Source organism: Podarcis liolepis (assembly GCF_965112155.1).
Source record: "Podarcis liolepis genome assembly, chromosome: 1".
In the NCBI taxonomy this organism is placed as follows: domain Eukaryota; kingdom Metazoa; phylum Chordata; class Lepidosauria; order Squamata; family Lacertidae; genus Podarcis; species Podarcis liolepis.
The window spans coordinates 79,737,306-79,764,220 of NC_139554.1; the positions used below are offsets into that span (position 1 = coordinate 79,737,306).

Sequence of the window (26,915 nt, forward strand, 5' to 3'; positions counted from 1 at the left end):
AGAGCAAACATGCGTACTTGTCTTCTACGTTAATGGCTTTCTCTGGTGCTTCACTCACCTCTCTCTCTCTCTCTTCCTCTCCCCCCTTGCAGTGGAATTGATGTACTGGGAAATCATGCGTCTCAGAAAGGAAATGTCCATAGCTAAGCTGGGGTTCTTTCCCAGTGAGATGTAGCTGAGGACCGGCACTCTGGAAGGGCATCACCTTACCACTACTCCGCCAGGCAGTTAGAGGGCTTGACCCAGCACATCTCCTGGTGCTGGCAGGATATAAACTGAAGCTGCCTGATGTAAACTGAAGAGATAAGAAGCACAGATTTCCCCGTTGCATTATTTGCAGAGCTTCCTGACAGTGCTTAGCCTGATGCGGAGTAGCCAAGGGACCAGCCCTTCTGTGGCTCAACTGAATGAAGTTGTCTCTGGACTCCTCCCTTCCCCTGTCTCTATGCATTCCACAGCCATTATATATCAAGTCTTCTTCAAAGATCTGCTTCTGCAGGTTCTGAGGCCATGGCTGGCCCTTGGGCTCATTATCTGCTTGCTGCTCTGCAATGCAAATGTAGCTGGGCATTCCCGTACAACAGAAAGAGAGATTCGGACTCTTCCACGCAGCTGCCAACTCCAACCGCGACTGGGCATGGGGGTGTCAGTGCTGTACGGTGGCCTTGTTTGATGGCCTCTACGTGTGTGTTCTTCGAGTTGTTTCCCAGGCAGCTCTCCTCCTGAGGAGCCCGCAAGAGTCAGCCGGGGGCTGATTTCTATTTATAGCTCAGGGTTTGCCGTTTGGTTGTGTGACAGATCCGATACCTTGCTCTGTGTAGGCAGGCATCTGTTCTAGGCCAAAACTCTGGCTGGAGCCTCGCTTGTGATGTAAAAGTGGGGAAATTGCATAACAGGCAGTGGCCCACAACCACATTGAGGTCAGCTGCGCGAGACCGCAGATGCTTTTGCTCCCACTCTACAGGCCAGAGAGTTGGCTGCTGCCACATTAGTTTTCTAGGGAGCAGCTGTCCTCAGCTGACACCCTCCTCCCCACAGGCTCCTTCACTGTGCTTTGTTGCAGTCCAAACGACACTCTTGTGGTATTTTGTGCAACACATTTCAGCTCCGCTCTAGCTTCCCATTTGGTGCTTGCATCTGCCTTGACAGTATTATAGACTCTTGTATGAAACATTCTCTCTTTTGCTTCATTCACGTTGGAGCTTAAGAAGGACTTCACATCTTGAATATTCTGGCACAATTTTGGGGTTTGTACAGCTCAGCCTTTCCCAACCTAGCACCCTCCAGAGGTTTTGGGCTGCACCTCTCATCATCCCTAGGAAACACAGCCTATGATGAAGGATGATGGGAGTTGGAGCCCAACAACAGACTGGGGGACACCATGTTCACCACCCCTCGTGTACATCCTGCATTTATATTTTTTTAAGGGGGGGATGGGGATAATATTCGGATTCAAGTGTTACAAATAAATTTTGGCCCCTAAATGGTTTTGGTACTATATAAAAAAAAGAACCACACTTGATTCTGAATTTGTAAATCAGAGTTGGAAGACCTGTTGAATGTTGACAGAAGTGAAAAGTCTTCCTCACTTAGCTTTTGATATGATTTTTTTTTTAATGGGAAGGGGAGAATGAGGCTTATCTTTTGGATGCTGTGCCTGATTTCTAAAATGGGAGCGGCTAGGGTTGTGCTCTAGCTGGAAGCAGCATCCTCTGCCCTGAGAGCCATTTCCTCCTATTCCCAGGCAAATGGGAGGCTGGTTGGTGGCTGCTCAGTAGTGAAGGGGAGGCACTCTGCCCATGCTGGAAAGCACTCACTATGCTATATTCCATAGATGAGCTCTGGCACTGAGGACGAGGCTTCAACGGTGAACCCTGGTATCCGTGAAGCCCTGACAGCATCCATGGCCAGAGCCTCACACTATAAATACAATGAAGTACATTTAAATCATCTTGGCCATAGTGAGTGGTTGCATCATCACCTCTGGTTCCATTAGGCAGAAACTACTGGCTGGTGCGAAAACGTCTTGAACACCCCAGTGCTGCTGGTTGCCCCTTGATGCCTGCACTGTATGCCTGGCTTTGTGTGATCTTGTGACTGGCAATCCCAATTCCACTCCCTGGAGGAGGAGCACCATATCTGCTTTCATAGGAAAGCATCGCCTGCCTTTTGGGATTGTGTGCAATGGAGAGCACTTTTTGGTATCATTGAAGTAAATGCCTTTTCTTTCTTTCCTTTCCTGTTGAGTGCAGTATCTCCTTAGCATTACAGGTAAGTGGCTGTCTTATTAGACCTCGATGGCTGGAGGGGAATTGTGGGTTCCCTGCCACTTGGCTGCTCAGTGGCCCAGGGCTTGGTTTCATCTTGATCACATGTAGTAGCACTTGCATGCTAAGGATTATAGTAAATATATATATAAATATAAATATATATATGTAAGTTAAAAAGCTATTCTCCCCAAAGATGTATCTGGGAGAAAATATTATTGGAATTTATGCTTACAGGAGAAAACGTTGCAACAACACTTGCCTCTTCCTGCTTTAGACAAGGCTTGCCATAAGTGAAAGGACAGCTTCTCAAGGGATCCTCTTGACCTTGCTCTCAGCCGTGGGGCCTTCTGCTCCTCACCTCTGCAGGGATGGTGAACTGCCAAGCAGGTTTACATCCAGCAAATCTTGAAATGTCAGAATTCCTAGTACCATGGCCTGCTTCCCATTTCCTTGTCTGCCTTTGTGTTTGTGGAGGGGTTTATCCCTTATTTCCTATAGCTAATTTCACTTGATTCAGTAAGAGAGGATTCCCATACTATGCTCCACATGGCAAGCTGTGACCCTTCAGATATTGCTGGACTACAGCTCCCATCATCCTTGCGCATTGGCCATGCTGGCTGGAGCTAATGGGAGCTGGAGTCTTCTACAAATGATCAAACCAGGCCAGCTCCTGATTAATGACAGTCTACATGCTGCTTTGCACATTATGGCAAGCCACAGACTGACTTACCATGACCACTTGAACGTGATGGCTACCTGAGAAGAGCTTGCACCTGCTTTGCTCCTCCCTAGACTGCTTAGGTCAACGTGCGACAGCAATTAAGCCAAGGTTTGGCCTTCGTGGGATCCTGAGTAAGGTCTCATGCCCTTAACTGCAATCTGTAATTGTAGGACAAAGCTTGGCTTCTGATTGTAGCTAGGTGAAGAGCCCAGGATCTGATGCCATGCTAAGCCAGACTCTGGCTTAGCTCCATGCAACAGTGACCTGAAAACTGCCCCAGGAAGGAGCAAAGCCTAAGCACCAGCATGTTCATGTTAAGTCATGGTTTTGCTTAGTGTGGTGTGCAAGCTCTCAGTGCCTCTCCCAAGAAAGAGTTCTGCTCCAGGAGAAGCATTCAGTCACGCATCATCTCCACACCTTGAGAAGCATAATTATTAGTTGCCATATTTCTTCTATCATAGAAAGACTTCCCATACTATCTCCCTGGTTTTTGCTGCAGCAAATTGGGAGTGCTGTCTGGAAATTCCTTACAATAAACAGACACTACTCTACTGGAAGCAGGTAATGACACTGGAAGCTGCCTTCTATTGAGTTCGGCCTGTGCTCCACCTGGCTCAGAGTTATCTGCTCGTGGCTCTCCTTGGTCTCCGTTTAATGGGTCAGATGCTGTAAGTGGGAGTCCAGTCAATTCTAACAATGATGATAAATGGTAATTGAAGAGCCTGGCTTTCTAAATTCACCCACCACTCACAGCCACTCTCTCCAAACTGCTGGAGGAAGCACCTGTTTTGCTTCCTGTCTCTTACGGGAAGGGGCAACTGCTGAGCTGTTCTCTTGACTGCATTATTATCTCCTTACTCACATGTCCATATTTTAATAAAATATACTGATCTCTATTTAATAAATAGACTGCAGTACTGACAGTGAGGCTGGTTCTTATTGCCTTTGGGCTGTTTTATTCCTTTTGAAGCCTGCATGTATTCCAGCTGCAAAATAAACAGCACATTTTCAAAGCAGAGTTCATTGTATTTCTCTCCCCACCCCCTACGAAGATTAATTCTTAAAACTTGTATGAGATGATTTTAGCTTCCTGTAGGGAAGAGGTGTGCCCAGAATTAACTCTAGTACACACTAAGCTTGGATCACCATCAGTTTGTGTCAGGATTACCTGCCACCTGGGCCTTGAATAGATTAAGCGGTAATTAACCAAGGATAGGAACTGCCAAGCTCAGGCTGAGACTTCAAAGGCCTGTTGGGTCCAGCTGGCAAACGAACACAGATACTTCTGTCTTGCCTTGTTCGTGGCTAGACAAGCAGCCAAGGGGCAAAGTAGACAAGTGGACATTTGTAATGCAACACTGACAGTGTAAAAATAAGTAGTCTCAGGTGTTTGCTTTTGGAACAGAGGAATGGCACCAACAGATGTGGCCTTGCTTAACTCTTGAGATGGGACATGTGGTTCTCCAGATGGCATCGAACTTCACCCCCCATCAGCCCCAACCAGTATGGCCAACTGTTAGGGATGATGGGAGTTGTAGTCCAACAGCATCGGGAATGTCACAAGTTCCCCACCAACCATTTCTTCTGCTTCAAGCTTCTTCCTGGACATACTCTACTGCATGTGCATTGGAACCCTGATGCGGATAAGCAAACTCGTGTCTGGGTGAGAGAAAATTGCTTCCTTTCATTAAAAAAACCCCTCCTGATATGACCCCAGTCTATTTGCAGGTATTTTCTAACCAAGTGTTGCCAGTATAGGCTTTTCCCTAGGGCCAGTCCTAGAGGGCTACCTGCCTCCCCCTCCTCCAATCACGCCATGGGCTGTGCCCAGAGCACCCAGCGAAGCCCCTAAGTTTGACCAATCTTCAGTGGTCAAATCTTCTTTGCAACTCTAGAAAGATGGGGAGGAAGGGCGTTCTCTAGAAATTATTTGGCAAGAATGATTTGAGAAATCTTTAAACTTGAAAATAATACTAATTCAGAGCCACAGTGGTTTGGGTTCCTGAGATGCAAGGCCTGGAAGAGAACTTGGGGAGAGCTAACTTGAGTCAGGATTCTGGCCTTCTTTGGAACAATCCTGGGGACAGCGACTATCTCTAGAAAGGGAGACCTCCTCCTTGCTCCTGAAGCACCTAGGAAGCAAACAGCAAAACAAATGGTCATGAGTGCTGAAGGGGCAGGGCAGGCTCTTCAAGCAGCATGGGGCTGGAGACTAGAGAACAGGGGCCATCTTCAGTTCTTGAATCAGCTACACATTTGGAGCAGCTCAGTCTGCAGGAAGTTGTTGTGGAAGAAGAGATCTTTACCAAAGGAGGAAAGACACACTTGTGAGTCAGAGGTGCAGACTCTGTTGCCCTTGGGATGCTGCTGGAGTCCAGCTCCCATCATTCCAGGCTGCTGGCTAGGGCTGTTGGGAGTTGGACCACAGCTTCCCCACCCCTGCTGGAAGTGCTGGCATGGAGAGATAATAGATGTGGGTGTCACTAATGCACACAGAGGCAAAGGCATGGGACAACACACTCTGGGCTGAAGGTGGTATAGGCTGTTGGGCTTGGCCCTTAATGTTTCAAAGGGGAAACTAAGAATCATAACAGTATGTTTCATAGTTGTCCTATTAAGGCAGGGCACTAGGTGTTGGATTTCCAACCCACAGCAACCCCATCCAGCATAGCTAATGGTCAGGGGTGATGGGAGTTTCAGCTTGGCAATGTTTGGAGAGCCACAGGGGCCCCACCACTGACTTGGCGGGGCAAACAAGCCTATAGCTGCAGTGCAACCCTGCATTTCAGAAGAGAACACTTGCAGTTAATCCAAAATGTACAGAACTGTAAAACATTTTGCAGCGATAAAGCTCTTTGTAAATAGTTTTTTTTTAAAAAAAAACCCCAAATAAACAGCAAATGTCAATAGGAGTCCCCACCTCCGGATAGCTGTAGTTGTATTTCACAACTTAAATGAGTGTCTTAATACTTGTTTTCAGAGGATTAGAAATTTTCGGAGGATTAGAAATTTAATAAATAATAGCAAAAATTGGCTTTTAAACTGTGTTTAGGGGGTGTTGTTGTCCATTGTGATTATGGTATTATGGATTAAAAGCGGTATAGAAAAAAGAAAGAAAGAAAGCTCCATTGTATTAGAAATAGAGCCATCACTGTATCAGGGCAATAAAATTTTCTGAGGTTCCATTCAAAGGATTTCTAAACACAGCTGCTTTACTCCACTCTTGCTCTTAGGAGTGAACATCTCCATATTAGGAGAAACATACAGGTTTTGTTCCACACAGAAGTCAGCCTAGATCTCCATGTGTCTCTCCAGTAATGTCTGAGGACACATGATGTGGATTACATTGTGCCCTGGTTCCCCAGCCAATAAGATGCAGCAGGGATTTTTAAAACCCTCCTCTTTAAGTAAAAGTGACCAAAGTGCGGATGGGGAGGAGAGATGTGGCAATCAGGTGGCAACCAGACATTCCATATAGCTTTGTACCTCAGGCTGCACTATATAAACACACTTCTGTAACTAGGAATTTAGTTCCACTGACATGCATGTGACTTGGAGAAAAACAAGAATAATATTGGATGCAAGTACATGCAAGCTGCAGCAATATTCAATGACTTTCCCATCCACTTCCCTGGCCTTCAAGGATTCATCTAAACTAGGGAGAATGTACATCCCCAAAACATGGAGAGGGGAAGCACAAACCCCTCGTGCTTTCCTGAAACAGCAGAAGAGGCCAGAGGTCCATTTGTGTCACTTGGAAAAGTTACGTGAGCAGATAATTGAAAAGAGAAGAAACCCAAAGGCCACAAGAAACCACAAGAAAATATTACAAAGTTGGTCCTACTGAATCTATTACTTCACTTTGGCTTTTTCCCCTCTAAGTGGGCCAATGCGACTACATACATTTTTTTAAAGGAAGAAAACATTTCCAGAGGTGTAATTCAGCCATACCTTCTATGCAGTGCCACAGCTATGGCGATGAGAGAAATAGCTCCGGCCACAATAGCTGCAGCTGCAGCCAATGAAGTAACAGTGACTCCTTGGCCCCCTAGGACAGAAAACAGCAGCGCTTTTAGGGCAGATCTCACGTGCCTTGCAAAACCTGTGGTGCGACTGCCTTTGGAAAACTTTACGGTTCTGGTCACCTCACCTCAAAAAGGATATTATAGAGTTGAAAGAGGTTCAGAAAAGGGCAACCAAAATGACCAAGGGGATGGGGCGACTCCCCTGTGAGGAAAGGTTGCGGCGTTTGGGACTTTTTAGTTTAGAGGAAAGGTGAGCAAGAGGCGACATGACGGAAGTTTATAGAATTATGCATGCCATGAAGAGAGTGGATAGAGAAAGGTCTTCTCTCATAACGCCAGAACTCATGGGCATCCAATGAGGCTGAAGGTTGGAAGATTTGAGAAAGATAAAACTACCGTATTTTCCGCTCTATAAGACTCACTTTTCCCCTCCTAAAAAGTAAGGGGAAATGTGTGTGCGCGTCTTATGGAGTGAATGCAGGCTGCGTAGCTATCCCAGAAGCCAGAACAACAAGAGGGATTGCTGCTTTCACTGCGCAGCCATCCCTCTTGCTGTTCTGGCTTCTGAGATTCAGAATATTTTTTTGTTTGTTTTCCTCCTCCAAAAACTAGATGCGTCTTATGGTCTGGTGCGTCTTATGGGGTGAAAAATACGGTACTTAATTCATGCAGCACATAGTTAAACTGCTTCCCACAGGAGGCAATGATAGTCACCAACCTAGATGGATTTAAAAGAAGATTAGACAAATTCATGGAAGAGAGAGGGCTATGGACGCCATGATGGCTCTGCTCGGCCTCCGCAGTTGGAGGCAGTAATGCTTCTGAATGCCAGTTCTGGAAACCGCAGGAGGGGAGAGGGCTCTTGGGCTTAGGTCCCGCTTGTGGGTTTCCCAAAGGCATCTGGTTGGCCACTGTGAGAACAGGATGCTGGACTAGGTGGGACATTGGTCTGATCCAGCAGCCTCATCTAACCTTCTTAAAGGTAGGCAGAGCAACAAAAGTAAAAATCCCCTGTTTCTGCAAACACTAATGCATACCTTTCTATCCTTCATCCAGACAAGCGAAAGGCATTATCAGCGTTCAAGGGGAGACGTGTGGTGTGGGGAGAGTCTTGAGGGCTAGAAAGAGAAGCTGGGGGCCCCCCAGGCCTACAATTTACCACCCCTATGATGGAGGAAGACTCCAGGAATGACTCTTTTAGTTCCAAGTATAAGACTGAGCAATCAAAGCAATGAGATAAGGGAGAAACGCAGCTTGAATAAGGATGCTGACATCTCCCAAACCCTTCCAATTGGCTTCTCCCAGTGAGGAAATGAGGTCAAGGGCTTTGCTAGACCTTCTGGCTTCCTCACAGCCTGGTCCCTCGACCCAGCCTACCAATGCAGGTGGTGCCATCCTGAGACGGAATCAGGGAGCCCTGACAGGCACATTTGAAGCTCCCAGGTATGTTCACGCAAATCTGCAGAGAGGGGCAGGGATTCTCTTGGCCATGCTCACATTCATCAATGTCTAAAATGACAAGAAGGGGGTGGGGGGGGGGGCAAAGAGAAAGAAAGGAAATGCTTAGAGCAGTCCCTACAGCATCAATGAAGAAAATGAAACTCACGGGAAGAAAATGTCCAAAATTCCTCATTTCCTGACATAGGACTAGCATCTCTGGAGCCTCCTTATTTGGGACTCTCATCAAAGATAGACTTCTGTACTTTATAAATAATAAATAAATAAATAAATAAATAATAATAATAATAATAATAATAATAATAATAGTAATAATTTATTGGGTGGCTCCCAACAGAATATTAAAAATACGATAAAACATCAAACACTAAAACTTCCCTAAACAGGGTTGCCTTCAGATGTCTAAAGTCTTTCTTTATTTCCTTGACATCTGTCGGGAGGGTGTTCCACAGGGCAGGCGCCACTACCGAGAAGGCGCTCTGCCTGGCTCCCTGTAACCTCTCTTCTCACAGTAAGGGAACTGCCAGAAGGCCCTCGGAGCTGGACCTCAGTATCCGGGCTGAATAATGGGGGTGGAGACGCTCCTTTTCACAGTTGCAGTGCTGGATTGACACACAAGCTACGTAAGCCACTGTTTAGGGCCTCAGATTACTAGGGGGCCTCTAAGCACACATAAAATACTAAATTTCAAGTTCCACATAACTGGCTAATAATAATAGAACAATACCCTTTTTAAAAGCATTGCTATAGGGCCTCTTAAATGCAACAAGGCGTTGGGTCTCTTGATCTGGGCGTGAATAGCAGTGTGACCTGGAGGAGCTGGACAGTGGTTTCCATGACCACCACTGCAACACACAAGCGTCAGAGGCGCAAGCCAAGCATATGTATGGATACACTTGTAAGGCCAAGTCTTACAAGTGTATCCATACAGACTTGACAAGAAATCTGCCTGTAATGTATGTCACACATCTAGGTGGTAAGGGGATAGCAAAGCTGTAAATAAAAGTGGGAAAGGGGCATGAGGTAAAAAGTGGCAAGAAGTGAGGCTGAAGAGGGGTGGCGTCAATTTTTTTTTATAAAAAAAATCATGACATACTTTATACATGCGTCCCCAAGACTCTTCCTGTGGTAGGTCTTACCTCGGCAAACAGGCAACCCAGTGCTCCACTCTCTGTCCTCAACATTGCAGGTTATAGAGGAAGGACCCTCCCGAATGTAGCCAGGCCAACACTCAAAGAACACCGAGGCTTTACACTGGACGTAGTGGGCACCTTCAACCAGAGGGACCGGCCCACAAGGTGTGTCTGTGGAGAGAGAAGAAGAACACAGCAGAAGGACTTCCTAGGAAATGCACCAGTTTGAAAGATGCACTGCACTGGAACCAATTCCCAGATGCAGACCTCTTAGTGCTCCATGTTCCCAAATGGGAATGAGTGAATATTGCAAGAGGGGAAGGGAGAAACGAAGAGAGGACATAAGGACTTCTTCTGGATAGGGCAGGGCAGTGTATGCATATTTGGTTGTGAACACACAGAACACAGGCACAGTGACAAATGTCTGGGCTATGGCAGATGTATTAGAAATTTATTACTAGCTTTATTATAAAGGTACGAACTGTAATAAATTTACATTTATTATCAGCACTTTGTTCTGGGGTTACTCAAGGGTATGCAGTACTGGCGCATTTTATTTTTTCAAATGTTAAAAAGTGTGGCACTTACTGTAACAACATGGTGAGTACCACCCTTCTGTAAAAAAAAATATCCTACAGCAGTTTACATAAAGGAAAGCATGCTATATATATATATATATATATATATATATATATATATATATATATATAACGTTATATATATATATAATGTATATACACCACACCCCTCTACAGTATTTATATACACCACACCCCTCTACAGTATTTATAGGAACTCAAACACTGAGATCCCGCTCTGTTCCAGTAAATCTTCCTCTCTTTTCCAACACATGAAAGAAACAGGACACGAAATTAATTTTGCAGATTCCAAATTGCTCTTTAACATGGAACATCACCACAAGAGAATAATCATGGAAGCCATCGAGATAGAGAAACACCCTCACAACATGAACAAGCGTGACGACACGTCCCGCCTGCCAGACATCTGGAAATTAGCCCTCCCCACAAAAACCGACACCAGATCCAGAGGCACACAGAACGCCACCACCAATCAACCACACCAGACCCAAACCCAGACCCTCTCCACAGATAAATTACAGACACCATCCAGTAACCAAACCATAGTGGCACCTCCGGATGCTGCACCCCCCTGCAATCCCTACACAGATCTGGCTGGCACAGGGCACAAAACCACAGCTCGCCCCTATACACGAAGCCAAGCCAAAGTACAACTAAGTGCAGTACAGCCATCTTCCCAGAAAAACTCTTCACAAATTCAAGAGGTCAAGACACGAAGGCTTTAGCAACTAATCCACACCCAATGACCCACCTAAGTGGTACTCAGAATATCACTCAAGTAATCACTCAAGATATCCCTCAAGTAATTAAGGAACAAAAGAAGAAAAGAACACTAGCCTGGGAACTTCCCCTCTGCCCAGAACTTTTGAGGCAATACACCACACCCCTCTACAGTATTTATAGGAACTCAAACACTGAGATCCCGCTCTGTTCCAGTAACAAGAAGCCGAAAGCACCAGCCTGAAGATGACGAGTGAGACCTCGTCGAAACGTCGCCTAGACACCCCAACTTTTACACGGGAAGACACCCGAGGACACCAAAACCTGCATATATATATATATATATATATATATATATATATATATATGTTATACACCCCCTCCCATCCCTGAGACTCCCTTCTTAAGTGCCTGAAGGTGGCTGAGAACAGGCTTCCAAGCCCTCTGTGAACTGTGTTCTGAGTTGTGGGCACTCCAGGTTCTACCTGCTGAATCTTCCCTCCATGCGGTCAGGTCCACCCTTGGAATCTGGGAGCTCTTGCAAGACACAAAGTCACTTGGGAAGTGACTGGTTGAGAAGACGTCTGCAGGGAGGTGGTGGAGGTGGGTGTTGTCGCAGAGGATCCGGAACAAAGTCACCTTTGCTAACTCTTCCCTCTGGCGAGGGGTGAACACTCCTTCATTCTCCCACCAGAACCTGCAAAAGAAAAGGGGGAGCAAAAGCCTGTTCATGAATACCTTATCTGGCTGAATTCATTTATTTCCTGCACTGCTTCCTGCTATTGAATGTAGCCAGAAGATAAGGAAATGTATAGGAAGGAAGGAATCTTTCCCTCACCCTGCACCCTGCCCCAAGTTTGAAATCGAGAAGTAAGTCATGTGGATTGTGTAGCTGGTGTGAATGCCACAGTGAACCCTATTTGTGGAATGGTCTGCCAGGATCAGGCAGCAAAGCAGTCCAGCAACAAACCCATTAATTCCAAGCATATATACCATATCTCTCACAATATCCAGTCTAGTTTTGTACTTCTCACAATATGCCACAAGTTTGGAAAACTCAGCGGTGGCCAAAGGATTGGAGAAGATCAGTCTACATCCTGATCCCAAAAAAGGGCAGTGCCAAAGAATGCTCCAACTACCGCACAATTGCACTCATTTCACACGCTAGCAAGGTTATGCTTAAAATTCTACAAGGAAGGCTCAAGCAGTATGTGGACCGAGAACTCCCAGAAGTGCAAGCTGGATTTAGAAGAGGCAGAGGAACCAGAGACCAAATTGCAAACATGCGCTGCTGGGTTATGGAGAAAGCTAGAGAGTTCCAGAAAGACATCTACTTCTGCTTCATTGACTATGCAAAAGCCTTTGACTGTGTCGACCACAGCAAACTATGGCAAGTTCTTAAAGAAATGGGAGTGCCTGATCACCTCATCTGTCTCCTGAGAAATCTCTATGTGGGATAAGAAGCTACAGCTAGAACTGGATATGGAACAACTGATTGGTGCAAAATTGGGAAAGGAGTACGACAAGGCTGTATATTGTCTCCCTGCTTATTTAACTTATAAGCAGAATTCATCATGCGAAAGTCTGGGCTGGATGAATCCCAAGCCAGAATTAAGATCGCCGGAAGAAATATCAACAACCTCAGATATGCAGATGACACAACCTTGATGGCAGAAAGTGAGAAGGAATCCTTCTGCAGATCTTAAATTGGAAGCTAATTGAGGGTAAGGATCTATTTATTTTCTGTTTATGTAGGCTGAACTTTAACCTTGTACTACCTGCTGTGGTCCTGATATGGTTGGCTACCCCCCTCCCTGTGCTTGTTAACTTGTACTGAACATGTGGGGTGGGGGTGCATTATTCAGTGATTGCATCTTTCATTTGCTAGGAATAACTGAATCAGTCTGTTTCTGATCCATGTCACTTCCACATGTGTTCACCCATAAATCCTTTCTATTCCATTTCCTCATTATTCTGTGGCTTTTTGTAAACGAAAGCCCACTTCAAATTTACAGTTAAATACACACTTGAGCATGCATTTCTAACTTATTATGACCCTTATAGCTGACAACGGTGTCAAAACAACTGAGAAGCACCACAGTAAGCAGATAACAAAGTTCTGACCTGCACATTAGTCTGGGAGGTACAGATCAGACAAGTTTCTATCTTGGAATTTGCAAAGACTACATTCCTCAAAGATTCCCTACCTGTCACCATCTCGCAGGGCCTGGAACTGCCTTCCCAGCAAGCAGGCAAGCAGTTCCCCCACTCGGGCACTAGGCAGGAGAGGTTCTGCGATGGCCCCAATCCAGACATCAATGTTCTCAGGCGTCCCATACAGCTTGAGTAGTTTGTGAGCCAGGTAGCTGCTGTTGAGGATATGCCGCAAGTCAGAGAAAGTGTGGGCCTCTGGGAGACCGCAGAACCTCCTCCAGGAGTTGTAACCTGCAGGGAGCACCAGAAAATGGCATTTGAAGAGAACATCACGTGTTAGTTCTAGAGGGAGGTGCCCTCTGCTTCTGATGACCTCTCTTTCTCTTTGTCTCTCTCTTTCCTGCCTCTACCCCTGCAGCAGTGTTACACACCTAGCAGTCCATGGTCCCGACCTCTTTGCAGGTTCAGAGCTGCCAGGTCAAGGGACAGGGCCTTCTTGGGATGAAACAGCTTTTCTGTCAGCTCCTCTGGCATCATCTGAGTGGCTGTCTGGAGCTTTGCAAGGGTGAAGATCTCTCCACGTAGGATAGGATCGATTCCTCCTAAAGTTTGTGAGAGAACTTCAAAGCCAGTGAAAACAAACCAGCATTCAGTCTTTATGGCAAAGCTCTAGGGCAACTTCTCACACAATATTTGGCATTCTGAAGCAGATGATTCAGTAGAAAACACTGTTATTAATAATCCATGTGCACAGCACCAGACACAACATGCAGGTGTTTTGTGCGCAAAGCATTCATGACGATCAGCTTAGCAAGGGCCCTTTTCATGTGTTACACCCCGAAGCTCTTCCCCTTGTCTGTGTTACATTTGCCCCAGTTTCTAGGACAAGCAATGGCGATATGGGGTGATGCCACAGGATGGCTGAAAGATGGCCTCCTCCCACAAGGCCCAGGGAGGCACAGAAACAAGCTGCACTCTACTGACACGACAAAGCACCGTAGGTTGAACCCTGCGGCTGACTATATTCACATAACTCAAAGGTGGAATGTCTATAAGCAGAAACCCTGGGGATTTTTAAGCCTAACATAAATGGTGCACATTTCTTTCCAGCATCTCTGAATGTTGTAACCCTGCAAACAATTCTCTCTCACTGCTCTCCACATGACCATTCCTGGCCATATGTAAAGGATGCCACTCAATCTCACATTCCCTCAAATTCCTCAACAACAGCAGAGGCTTAAAAAGAAAAAGAAAAAGTACAGACACTTTATTTAAATAACATATTGTTTCAGGCTGTTTTTAGGATGAATAAAGGTGGTAACCCTATGACAGCCCTGTCACTCCCTTACAAGATTCCTGTCACCAGGAGGATCTCAAGACCCCCCCCCCAAACGCACTGTGACAGGCTTCCCTAGGCCTGTTTTATCGCATACATTCAATGAAGTCTGCTATAGGCTCAAGCCACAATAAAAATATTAAGGTCCTACTGCAGGAACTTCTAGTTGATTTTGCTGCAACGGATTAATAAGGCAGCCACACTTCTGGAATTCAGCCACTCAAAAACATGATTTACTCAGCACAATCTGAGTACAATAGTTCTTAGATGAGGAATGGGGAACCATTGGTCCTCCAGATGTTGCTGGACTTCATCTCCCATCATCCCTGACCACTGGCCATGCTGACTGTGGCTGATGAGAGTTGGGGAAACATCTGGAGGGCCACAGGTTTCCCACCCTTGCCCGCCCTAAACATTGCTGATCTCTGGGGCAGAGCTGGGTTCAATGGGACTAACACTGTGTAACTTGATAAATGACATCACCAAAGACAACATGCCCTTTCCACCCGCTCCCATCTCATGTGTTGCCAGTTCTGTACCTTCCTCGATGATCCTCCATGGGGAGAAGAATGACTGATGAAGAGATATGCTGGGGTGACTGGGATTCTCTTCAAAGTTTTCATCCAGACGGGAGAGGAAAGGATTGATGGTGACGTGGGCAAAGCGAAATGCAGCTGTGGCAAAGACATTGGAGATACGGGGGTCAACAGACTCGTCGTAACCAGAGTATGGAGGAAGGTAGGCCTCAGTGGCTTCTGGGCCAAGGATCTTTGGGACATAATCCCTCCAGTTTATAATCTACATCAAGTGAACAAACATAAAAAGGAGAAATATACTTGAGTTCAGTGGGCTTGATTGAGCATCTAGTGAAACCAATGGATGCTATTTCTATCTGCTTTGTACCAGGCTAAGTCCAGTAGATATGAACACTGAAAAACAAGGTGAGAGCACACCACATGGAGAAGGTAAGAGGAAAAGAGCCTTGCTCTTCCATTAGGGGTGGCCATTTATGAACGGCTAATTTACTATAGCATATATGTAACCACATGGTAACTGGCTGGCTGCATTATCCTGCCAAGTGGTAAAGATAATTTTACCACACAACAAGTGCATTCTGTGGTAAAATGGTTGTGTGCCTCCATTTTGAGTCCCTTCCTGAGCAGTGCTACTGCTACTCACTGGATGGATGGTTGCCAGAGGAGGAATCTCAGTCAAGCGGGGAGCCATGGAGATGTGCAACAGGAGCAACAAACAAAAGGCATTATTTCATTTGTGCTCAGGCTAAAGTGGAGAGAAGCAGTCAAAATGGCAGCTCAGTCACAGAATTGTACCATGGAAGATACAGATTTGTTGGGAAGAAATTGCTCATTGGGCCTCAACCACTGCAGTGCAATAGATAAAAGTGTTGGGATGCATGCAGGAGGCTCAGCAATGAAGCTCACCGGTGGCTTATTCCCAGGCAATAGCTTTCATGTTCATCCATCTCACAGGTTGGCTGTGAGGATAAACATGCTAAAATAACATTCCCTTTCCTCTGAGACTGCAAAAATATTCTGTGAGCTCTGTTCCCTAAACAATTGGAATGTCTCTGAATATTCTGTGCCACCACACTGGGTCAGCCAAAATGGTGTCAGGTGCTTCATTGCCTATTAGGATAGCATAATATTGATGACCTTTTAAAAATGAATTTGTAAAAAACCATCTGGATTTCTGAGAACAAAATTTCTAATAATGTCAACGTTTCCTCTCAGCGACTTTCATATCTGGTGAAACTGAACCATGCCTCAGAGAAAACACTTGAATGGGATTCCCCCCCCCCCTTTCCATCCCTTGCAGACGCTCTAGAAGGGAGCTTGAGTCCCAGGAGGGAGATCAGTGTCCTGCAAGTTAAAGAGTTTTTCTATTTCACTGCCTGCTGCACTTTGACCCTGGTGTTAGTTTTGCGGTTCTTGCATTTCTTCACAAGAGGCCTGGTAAGATTAGAGCGCCTCTTGTGCAAACATATCCGCCTGCATTAACATGGCTTGTTGAGTGTTTTCAGAATTACCAGCTCTTATCTGACATAAGAGCAGGTTCCGCAAAGCAAGCAAGGTGGAGCAGCGTGTGAGTGATTGGCAATAGCAGTGTATTTGGAGCCAAACTGTGACACAGAATGCAAAGCTGCGGTAGAAAACACCAGCTGCATGTTTAGAACCCCTCCATCTTCCCCATAATATCTAGTAAAATTTAGTCATGTCCTGACATCACAGCAACCGTGGTGCATGACATTGTAGAACCATAGAGTTGGAGGGAGGGGGCCTCATTATAGCCCAACCCTCCTAGCCCCCAAACACGACTGCCATTTTCCATGGCAGATATACACATACATACAACATGGATGTTATATATAATCTGCCCCTCAATGGGAACTGTACCCAGCCCTCTGTTGAAGGAACTAAGCAACGACATGCCTGAGGCCCTCACCTGGAGGTAGGCCCCAATGACTTTGCGAGTCTCCTGATACAGAATTTCCCCACTCCACTGGGGGTTGAGCTGGTGGAGGGTGGTAGCGATCCTGTTGCTCTCCCTCAGGAACACTGTGTGCAGGACTTGAATGCCTAAATGTTCATTGGACCGCGAGTCTCCTGGCAAGGAAGAGACCAATGCACACAGTAAAGGAGATAGAAGTTACACAGCCTTTGGCAGGCTTTAAGCAGCCTGCAAAAAGGGGGAAAAAGAGATGTTACATACATGTTTTGAGTGGTGATAGCCCTGTTTTAGTATTTTCACCATTCACTTCCATCAGTGGAGGTCCCACTGATGGAATTTTGGCTCCAGATGTTTTCCCCTGATACCTCGAGGTAGAAGCCACCCATCTCCCCAGTCCTTTTTCACCTTGTTCCCAGCATCCAACAGGACTGGCATCCTTCTGAAAACTCACCCACGAAGCTCCCATACATGGACCAAGCACACAAGTCAGTTAGGGAGAGGGAGAACCCTACAGCCTATAGGTGGTGCTATTGGACTTGTTAAACCACAAGTCAGACAAAGCAGATCCCATTACGGTAATCCTGAAAGGCCGTGAACACATTCAGGGGACTCCTGTACAAAGCTAGGAGACCCACTGCAAAGGAGAATTGGGCTCTAATTACTTTAACAGCTGCCCAGAAGAGGGCATTTTGGCATCTTGTCTTGCAGGGCTGAGCAGGGGCTGCCTGTGATAAAAAATCACCTCCGTTAACAAAAGGAAAGTCCTCTCTTCCTTTTCATCTGGCCACACTGTTCAGCAGAGATGGCAGCCGTAAAAAACAACAACAGCAGAGATGGGAGCCTGTGGCATTCCAGATGTTGTTGAACTACAGCTCCCATGAATCCCCAGTCAGCATGGCCAACAGACAATTATGCTAGGAGTTGGAGTCCGTCCATGCCTGCAGGGCCACAGGTCCCCCATCCCAGATGTATTCTCAATAACAGAGAAGCCTTCCTCTTACCTGCCACAAAGCAGGGCACGTCAGACGCATTGGCAAGGCAGGAATCCCGCGTCAAGGCACAAGGGTTTGGGGATTTCTTCTCAGCAAAGGGCAGGAGCGGAAGACCACCGTCAGAGAACTCCTGGTTGACTGCCAGAAGCCCCAGTGCCTGGGTGAAGTTGCGGAGCTTCCTGGCCAGCGAAGCCGTGCTGCCGTAGATCATGCTGCCGTCCACAAAGGAGGTGAGGCTGTTCAGCTGCTCCCTGGGCTGCAGCTGCCCCAGAAGGAAGCTGGATTGTCCACTGCCACAAGCTGGCGAAGAGCGGATGAAAGGCATGCACTTCATTGTTCCCCCACCCAGACGGAGGTCGCCAGCAGGGATCTGGCACAGGAGAAGCAGAGTGGTCAAGAAGCCCTGGGTCTGATTGACAGGCAGCCAGGAAGAATGGAGAGCGCACATTCTTTACTGAGTTTCCACAGCTTCCCACACAGAATCAGAGTCTAAAGACAGAGGTGGTTCTCCCCCATGCCACACTGCGCCCCAAGACAGGGACATAGTTACAGAGTGACCCAGGGGAATCTGAGCACCCAAAATCTACTTCCCCTTCCCAGCCTTTAAAAACTATTCCTTCATTATTTATTTCCTAAACTTTGCCTTCTTGTTGAAAGACAGCAAGCTGAAATTGGCATCTCTGCATATGTATTAGCATATACAAATGATCTTAACTGGTGTGTACTCTGAGCTTTTTTAAAAAAGGACCTAGCAATGGATGGATTAATTTCAAAATGGTAGGCCTCATTTTTGTTGCTTTCATGCTCAACGTGGCTGTAAAGTCACCTCCTGGAATGAATTACGTTGTATAGATTTCACTTCTGGTTTGGTATTTTAAAAAGCTCTGTAAGCAAGCCCTGTGGACCTGTCTGGATATGACAGTGGGGGAAAGTATTTGTGAATCCATGTACTTCTGAAACACTCTCATGGGGGTTGTGACATATATAAACCAGCTCTACTTCACATTTTGGTAAAAGGTAAAGGTGACAGTCCTTACTATTAGGAGGACTACGGTGAGTTTTCTTCTTCCTAAGTTTTTTGTTGTTCATCGCTGTCTTTACCTGAATGGGGAAGCACGGATTCCGGTTGATGCAACCATGGGAGCAGTCTGCTCCGTCCGTGAAAGAAACGGTGCTGGCACTCTGGGGGGTGAGATCCATGTCGTGATCAATCCACTGGCCCCACTCCACCAGCATGTGGCTGTAGGAGCTGTCCAGGGAGATGTTCTCATTCCGTGTATGCAGGATTTCATGGGACACCTGGCGCACCTGGGAGAACAATTCATTTCAAATATGAACACTGTTGGTCTTTGTGAATAACGCAGTATATTTTTCTACTTTGTGTGGAAATGCAGTCCAAACTAGTCATGCTTTTCATGGAAATTCTAAAAAGTTAAATTTCGAGTGCGTACTTTTTGACAGTATTACGAGACACGGAATTTGCAATTGCCATGGAGTGTGTAACTTGTCCATGGGAAACTATGAAAATGTCACGTGCTCCTCACTCCTTCATGCCTTCACAGATAAACTTTCCACATTTCTGTGTAAAGACCCAGTAATGTTGGCACGTCATGCAAACCAAAGGGTGCTTTTTTTTTTAACATCTTAACATTTATTTTAAAGCAAGCTAAGAAGGAGAGCTTTGGAGTTGTCTTATAAACCCTGTGTGAACTCTGCCATCACCGTTCATAAGAGATTCCAAGTCTTGCCTGCTGCTGCATACCAAAGGCAATGAGAAGCCGTTATAGGTCTTGGATTGATTCCATCCTTTGGGTGCAGAGAAGCCATCCTCATAGTCTGCGGGCAACCAGCGGGCGTAGGCTGTGTTTGCTGCTCCCCAGAGTGGGTTCTTCCTGCAAGGGAAAATGAAATCTCATAAACTGCAGGAAATGAGCAGGTGGCATTGGGCTCACATAAGTAGAAGGTGGAGAAGGAAAACGGCTCCTGAATTATACTACTAGAGAGTGCAGATGAGGGAATCAGAGGACTGTATGGTCTTCCATATCCAAGACACTGGCTCATCGAAAGCAATAGATGTTAGGGAGAAAAAGATGTCAGCCTTTCCCTGGGTATGCCCATTCTGTATCTGCAAGTTTTTGATTCAGTGGGAAAACTTCAACCAAGATATCCCCTACTCACCAGAGGATTTACCAAGTGGAAGCATTTTACTACCTCATCTGTGCAAACTAAAGAAGCACGGGGGACACTTTATTTGATACAGAGGATTTCCTAAATAACAGCAAACAGGCAGATTTCTGTGGTGTATTGATTCGTAGCCTAGGACACCCATGGGGGTCGTTTGTACTGTGTGTTGGGCAGAGGTTTGTGAGCAGATAATTTTTGTGTGGTTTTAAAACTTCGTTTATTATTAAAAAAGCAACATTCAGTATTGGTTTAGCACTGTATATAATCTTTATTTCAATATACTGCTATTTAGTTTTATGGAGGTATGATTGATGTTTATGTTATGTTATGATGTTTATGGAGGTATGATTCCTCACGAGTACGTGACTAAATATATATAAAAGATTACTAGCCATGTTCAAAATAAAGATGAAATTTTATGGAGGGTTGAAATTGTTAAAGGACAACTTTAAAAGGAAGGGCTGGGCTGAGGTTGGGTAGTTAAATAAAGATGGCAAAATATACAGATATAATTTGCTTCCATTTGGCAAAGGGACAATTCCCCACAGTTGGTGTTTTAAATTGTTATGAAACAAAAATAGATATGTTAAGGGTTCTGCTGGCGATATAATTGTTTTCTCTGCCTTTCCCCATTCTTCCTCCTCTACCTTTCTTGATTGTTTTATAGCATATGGCAGTATTTAGCTGATTCCAGCCTGGCTACCAGTTGCTTAGTTTGCTCTGTGTATGCTAGATGTGGGGCCTATGGATCAAAAACAAAATGATTCCTTTGGAGGTCTTCTGTGGATTTCGTGTTCAACTGCTGTATCTCATGTCTTACAGCAGTATTCACACAGGGTTGTTTAACTTCCCAGCAAACTTCATGCAAGCACGTCAGAATGAAAAAAAAGTTTTCTGGAATCGCTCTCTCTGTATTTGCATACAAACCAGAATTACAAAAATAAAAATCAGGAATCCCCAGTATTCTGTTTTCAAAAGAAAAGGTGACTCTGTAAAAGTGCCCTGGGGGAACATCCTACTATCAGCAGAAAGTGGGGAGTGTGAAATCATCTCCCCCACTACCTGCAAAACCTGTGCAAAAAGGCACAGCTAAAAATAGCTGACTTTCTTCACAGTTTATGTTACTTATAAAAAAAATTATAGACTGCCCTGTCATATAAATCACCAGCAACAAAATACAGCAACATTTACTAGTACAATAAAACATAAAATGTCATAAAAACAACACAAAAGAATCATAAAAAAGACAGGCTCGTCCTGAAAAAAATGAAGCAACCGAAGAGGCCTCCTGGCTTAAAAAGGTCTTCAGGAGTTACTGGAAATTAGTAGCAGGTCAAAGGGTATTTTGAAGAGTGCAATTTTGCATTAAATAATATGGCCAGTGCTTTTGCAGGTTGCAGGCCTGAGGACTGGGCCAGCAGAATTACCTGTTGTTGCACGTCCCATCTATGGATCTGTACTTTTCTGTCAAACAGGTGTCTGAGCACTTGATGGGCCGCAGCTGAGCAGCACAGCCAGTTACTTCTGCCAAGGTGGAGAGATCATGGCCGCTTAAGACTCCTTGCAGAAGAAAAGGGAGAAAGAAGATTCTCAAGAAGGTCAGGAGGTGAAGACTGGTACTTCTCGGGCTGGGTGGTGGATGCAAGACACACCTGACATGTTGGCATAACGCTTCTCCCGCGTGTACACAAGCTGCCGAATGAGCTCCACTGTTGTGTCCATCAGCTCAGCCGCATGAACCGCCGCGTTGGTCTCTGCCTCGGGGTGCTTGAACAGGCTCAGCAGGTCGCTGGCACTGAGGGATCCCTTGGTCAGCACTGCTTTCCCTCTAGGATTTCACGGAATGAGGCATGGCTGAACGAAGAAGACCAGAAACCCCTACAAGGCCTGGGGTGTAGGCACAGCGGGCAGGAGCAGAGAGCATGACAAGGAGGGAAAGAAAGGTGCTCTCTACCACCTGCATCACCTGGAAATTCATACCTGCTTCTAGAGCGCTGATACGCCAAGGAGACCAGCTGCTTTGCCTGTGCCAGGGCCTCTTTCACCAATGGCCTTTCAAGTTTGCTGTCATTTTCTGAGTGAGGGAAAATAGTAGTCCCAGAATGAAAAGAAGCACAAGGGTCCACATTGATTTCCATGGCCCAGTACAAACCTATTTGTTTCTAGGCCCAAATCAAGGTGCTTATGATTACGTTTAAAGCCCTTAATGGCCAGGGGTCAGGATACCTGAAGAGCTGCTTTCTTCCATATGCCTCTGCCCAGCTTAAGAGATCATCTCATGAACCTCTGCTTTGTATCCCATCCCAAACTGAAGTGCGACTGGTGAGTTTGCAGACTGCTTCTTCTCTCACCATTTTCAGATGACTACTGAAAAAAACTTTATTATTCCACTGAGCTTTTATCAATTACTTGAGCCTCTCAATCCCAATGGATTTTAACCATCTGCATTTGACCTTTTGTTCACATCTGAGCTCTGGGAGCGTTTGACTGGTACCCATTCCTGATTTCTGCTTTTGGGGACTGGTCTTAAAAAATGGAAAGGATTTTATTTGCCAGTTTTGTAATTTTGCTTCTGACGGCTTTACAGTATACTGAAAACTATAACCGATTAGAGGTGAAAGTGCACAGTATAGGTTACCTGCATGGACCAGATTGGCATGAGTGCTGAATAGGGATATAACCACAATTGGCACAAGTCCAGGGAGCATCACTTGGGTTGGAAAAGCCGCCACAGAGTGCTGAGGATTGAACACATAGACGGATTAGTAATTGCTACAGTGCTGTGAATAAATTATCAGCAACCCCCTTTCAGATAAAATTGGTGTTTATGTAGATGATTTTAAACTTAAACATTATACATACGTACATGGAAATAAGTAAGTAAAAATCAATATATGTCATCGAAAGATCCACATGCAGGTGTATGGCCTCCAGTGTGCTCTCACTGCTGTGTACAAAAAACATGGGCCACAATCCATACATGTCTACCCTACTGTTTCTTATGATATATTTCATTTCAATGCATTTCTGTCCCAAACTAGCTTCAGTCTGAACTGCACAAAATAGTTTTAAGCCAGTAATGTGCTCACACAGTCTAAGGACAGAAATTGATCTCTGCAATCAGTAGGCTTTCTGCCTAAGAGCACTCTGGGAAAAAGTTTGTTAGCAGCTGGCAAGTGATATGCCTTATTCTCAGCAGGGGATCGGAGAAAAGATGAGCAGCCTGACTCTCCTTCTGCCTCCCAGCTCCACCCTCCAGAGAGGAAGAAGGGATCCGATTAGAGAAAGGAAATATGGCGAGATCCCCGCCTGCTGCTTTAAATTTATGGTTGTGTGCGCAGCCTGCCTGAACTGCTTGTGCCCCTGCTTTTCTCTCCCTGTAACCTTTCCATATCCATTTGTGGTCCTGGTTTCACTCCCTGTAACAGTTTTCTTATCTGTTCTCTCCTGTGTAATTTGCTAGGTCAGATTGAGTTAAGGAGAGTGGATTCAGAGATCTGCACACATCACTCTTTGAAGTGCAAGGCCATCTGATTTTGATGGAATAGATTTCATTGCATCACCCTTACGAAGTTGCCCAAATATCCAGCCCTTTATCAGTGACGGTCCCTGCCATCACCTGCTTTCAGTTGAAAAAGAAGAGATTAGCAGGTGAGCTGAGGAAGCAAAATCAGCTGTTGGGGCAAAGGCAACAGGAGGGCTATGTGTCCATTAGCCACTATCAGAAAGGGTTCCTATTTGCTTGAGAGATATGATAATCTTTATATAACATTCATCGCAGACAGGTTTCCCAAAGAACAGGCAGTAAATGGCAGTCAGTCAACCTATTTATTCTCCTAGAAGCCTGGTTTATTAGTGGGAATTAAGGTTGCCAAGTGACCCAACAAAAAAAAACCCCAGTTAGGCCTCCTGCTCTTGTGCCTTTAGAGAGGAATGTCAGCTCCAGAAATCAGCAGCTGAACACAGCACAGAGAAGCATTATTCACCCGCCAGTGTGTGCAGATCAAACCACTGTTGAAAGCACAGGAGCAGTTTAAAAAGTTAGCAGCACTAGTAGGAATAATTAATTAAGCACATATGGAAATTTGGGTACTGCATTTTATTTTGTATTTTTAATGACCTTGTCTTGAAACTTGCAATTTAATAAGCAGCACCCAAAGAATGTTATACCTTCCATGTAGGCAGGATACAGATTGCACATGCAGAAGCTATGCATGAGCTAAGAAAAGAAAGGGAATAATATTTTTTTAAAGCGCACCCACAATTCCAGCAGGAGAGGAGGAAGAAACAGAAATACCAGGATACAGAGAAAGCAGGAACAGAAGGCAGAATGAGAAACTTTAGCTAAATAAAGACTGAGATAGTGCACAGATAATGAGGTGTCCAAGTGATGTCACATCCACCCCACACATTTAAAGCACATAGCTTAGCTGCAATTCCCAGCATCCTTTAACAAACTACAGGATTCCTTTGGGGAGAAGCCACGCGTATTAAATGTAACAAAGAGGACAGGGCTCTTGCACCCTTCCCACTTGCGCAGCAGAAGGCATTTCAGCATGGCAAAGCTACACCTGCTACTATTCCCGCTTCTGCACAACTATTAAAGTCGTCCTTGCTCTGGCCACTTTACTTTTGGTGACCTTACACAAAGGAAACAAACAGCAGACATGCAGGAAGGCTGCGAGAGGCTGAAGGTGAAAGATCAGGGGCAGAAAAATACAAATGAATATCCTCAACCAAGAAGCAATATAATCTATACGAAAAGAACAAATAAAAGGACCATGAACTGAGTAATCTGGGCTGGATCGGTATTATATGCAGTGCTGACAAAATACAGATCAGGCTGCTGGGGAAGGGAGGTGACAATAAAATGCAGCCTTTAAAGGCAGAAATTCAAAAGGTACAGCTTTCCCCAACACACAGAACAGATCCACCCAATTATTTCCACCTCTGCCCCTGTCCAGCTGGCCCATGTGTGGAGAGGTGTACACCAGTGTGTATAGAATTTAGTGGCACACACTGGTCATAACCTCTGCACAGAAGCAGACCCAGGGGCACCTCCATGTGCATTGACATCTGTATCTTCCGTTTTTGCAGCGCACGGACTGCCCACACTTAGGAGCCTATGTGAGCTGAAATGTACACATGTGCAGCTTTCTTTGCAGAAGTCCCAACCAAACTGTACCCTGCAAAAATTGAGAGTACAAATGGTTGGTTGAGAGTGTTTAGTCCCTAGAAGTAAGGATCAATGCACAGAGGTCAGAGATGAAGCCAGCAGTTCCCACCCCAATTTCCCCTCCAAGCATAAATATTTAGAAGAGTAGCACACACTATTGCATCCATGGAAAGGAGGCATAATTTCTGCACATAACAAAAGTGGGTGCTTTTACCCTATAGTTAGTCAGGCTTCTGGGGGGGGCCACCCCAATGAAGCCCCTGGACTTACCACTGCTTGGTGTCCTATCGTCCATATGTCCCCCAAAGCCCCCCAAAGGCCTTGCAAGGTTTGAGTCTTTTCTCCAGGCGCCTTCCTTTTATTTGCTGGCTTCTAAGGAGGCATTTCCAGAATGTTATTATCACCTTGCCAGTACAAAGCCCTTTCAAGGTAACTTCAAAGAAACCTAATTAGTTTTACAGAGCATGAGGATATTTTATCTTCTTGATATGGTCTTCTCTCTCTCTCTCTCTCTCTCTCTCTCTCTCTCTCTCTCTGGAAAACAAAGATCATCTCTTTGGAGATAGGATAAAACAATTCAAGTTAAAACAGGAGGTCCAGAAAACAGCTTCATATTTGGAAAATGTAGAACACTTTTTAACACAGTTGCTGTGATCAAATGGAAGAGAACCTCTGTGCATCCAATGCTATTTTTGCAGTGCCCTTAGTCAGCCAGCAGGGGAGCTTTAGCCAACACAAAGGCAAACCATTACAGTGGTACCTCGGGTTACAGACGCTTCAGGTTACAGACTCCGCTAGCCCAGAAATAGTACCTCCGGTTAAGAACTTTGCTTCAGGATGAGAACAGAAATTGTGCTCCGGCGGCATGGCAGCATCGGGAGGCCCCATTAGCTGAAGTGGTACCTCAGGTTAAGAACAGTTTCAGGTTAAGAACAGACCTCCAGAACGAATTAAGTTCTTAACCCGAGGTACCACTGTATTGTTTCCTAAACACATTAGGTCTCATCCTTGAGTAATCCTTGACTACAACAGAGGATTGCACACACTCAGGTTCTGCTTCCAAATTTCCCATGGGCATCCAGATGGCCACTGTGAGAACAGGATGCTGGCTTTGGGTCTCATCCAGCAGAGCTCTTTTTAATGTTCTTATATAGCTTAGTGCTGCCAGTGTAACTCCCCCCAGCTGCCCAGGCTATACAGTGACACCCCGGAGGGCTCAAAAGTTGGCACTAGGCAGTTCTTGCACTTAATAATGCTAACCAGAAATTGTTTTTTATGCTACAAGAGTCCGAGGTGCAGCCTGGCTAGGAATGGAGATCAGAAAAATGCCAGCTGGGGTGGTGGAAAATTCAGAAACGGGAATAACGTTTGCAACACAGTGCTCAGTTCGAGAAGATACCTCAGAGGAAAGCCTCGAAGCCAAAAGATTGGGTGATTATTTACAAGTGTGGACAGCTCCGTGAGTAACGGCATGTTTGAAAGATAAAGCAAGCCCAAAATATGTGGACTGGATCCAGATTAAAGGGTAAAGGCCTATTGGCACATCTTTCTCAAGCAGGAAGCCAAACACGGGTATTATGCTCAGATGAATTGCTCCACTCTTCCCCCAAACCGATTTTTTTTCCTTGCAAAAGTATTCAGCAGGCATCCTCATCCGCTCCTGTTCCTGATGCTGCAG

General features: G+C 45.5%; 2 protein-coding genes across 7 annotated transcripts in view; one reads left to right on the top strand and one right to left on the bottom strand.

Annotated features, from left to right (window-relative positions):
- RAB3IL1 (RAB3A interacting protein like 1) overlaps window positions 1–4,004 on the top strand; it is a 29,932-nt gene extending 25,928 nt beyond the window's left edge. For all 5 annotated transcript variants that reach the window (XM_083486696.1, XM_083486697.1, XM_083486699.1 and 2 more), the window contains one exon: window positions 93–4,004. In XM_083486696.1, coding sequence (XP_083342822.1) covers window positions 93–175 — 83 coding nt within the window. In that variant the 3' untranslated portion in view covers window positions 176–4,004. The remainder of the gene's footprint in view (window positions 1–92) is intronic.
- Window positions 2,248–25,543, bottom strand: LOC310698907 (eosinophil peroxidase-like). 2 transcript variants are annotated; one of them, XM_083486668.1, is made up of 18 exons: window positions 25,508–25,543; window positions 22,700–22,799; window positions 22,042–22,135; window positions 21,714–21,889; window positions 21,489–21,621; window positions 19,640–19,769; window positions 18,979–19,185; window positions 17,887–18,247; window positions 16,880–17,040; window positions 14,956–15,214; window positions 13,512–13,682; window positions 13,134–13,371; window positions 11,412–11,623; window positions 9,614–9,778; window positions 8,394–8,525; window positions 6,943–7,039; window positions 5,015–5,123; window positions 2,248–4,971 (listed from the first exon to the last, which is right to left on the bottom strand). In XM_083486668.1, exons 2-17 carry the CDS (start codon window positions 22,767–22,769, stop codon window positions 5,030–5,032), a joined length of 2,700 nt encoding a protein of 899 aa, XP_083342794.1. In that variant the 5' UTR covers window positions 22,770–22,799; window positions 25,508–25,543; the 3' UTR covers window positions 2,248–4,971; window positions 5,015–5,029. The 2 variants fall into 2 exon arrangements, with proteins under 2 accessions (XP_083342794.1, XP_083342793.1); XM_083486667.1 differs by having other exon boundaries at window positions 2,248–5,123.
- Between the last annotated feature and the right edge of the window lie 1,372 nt (window positions 25,544–26,915).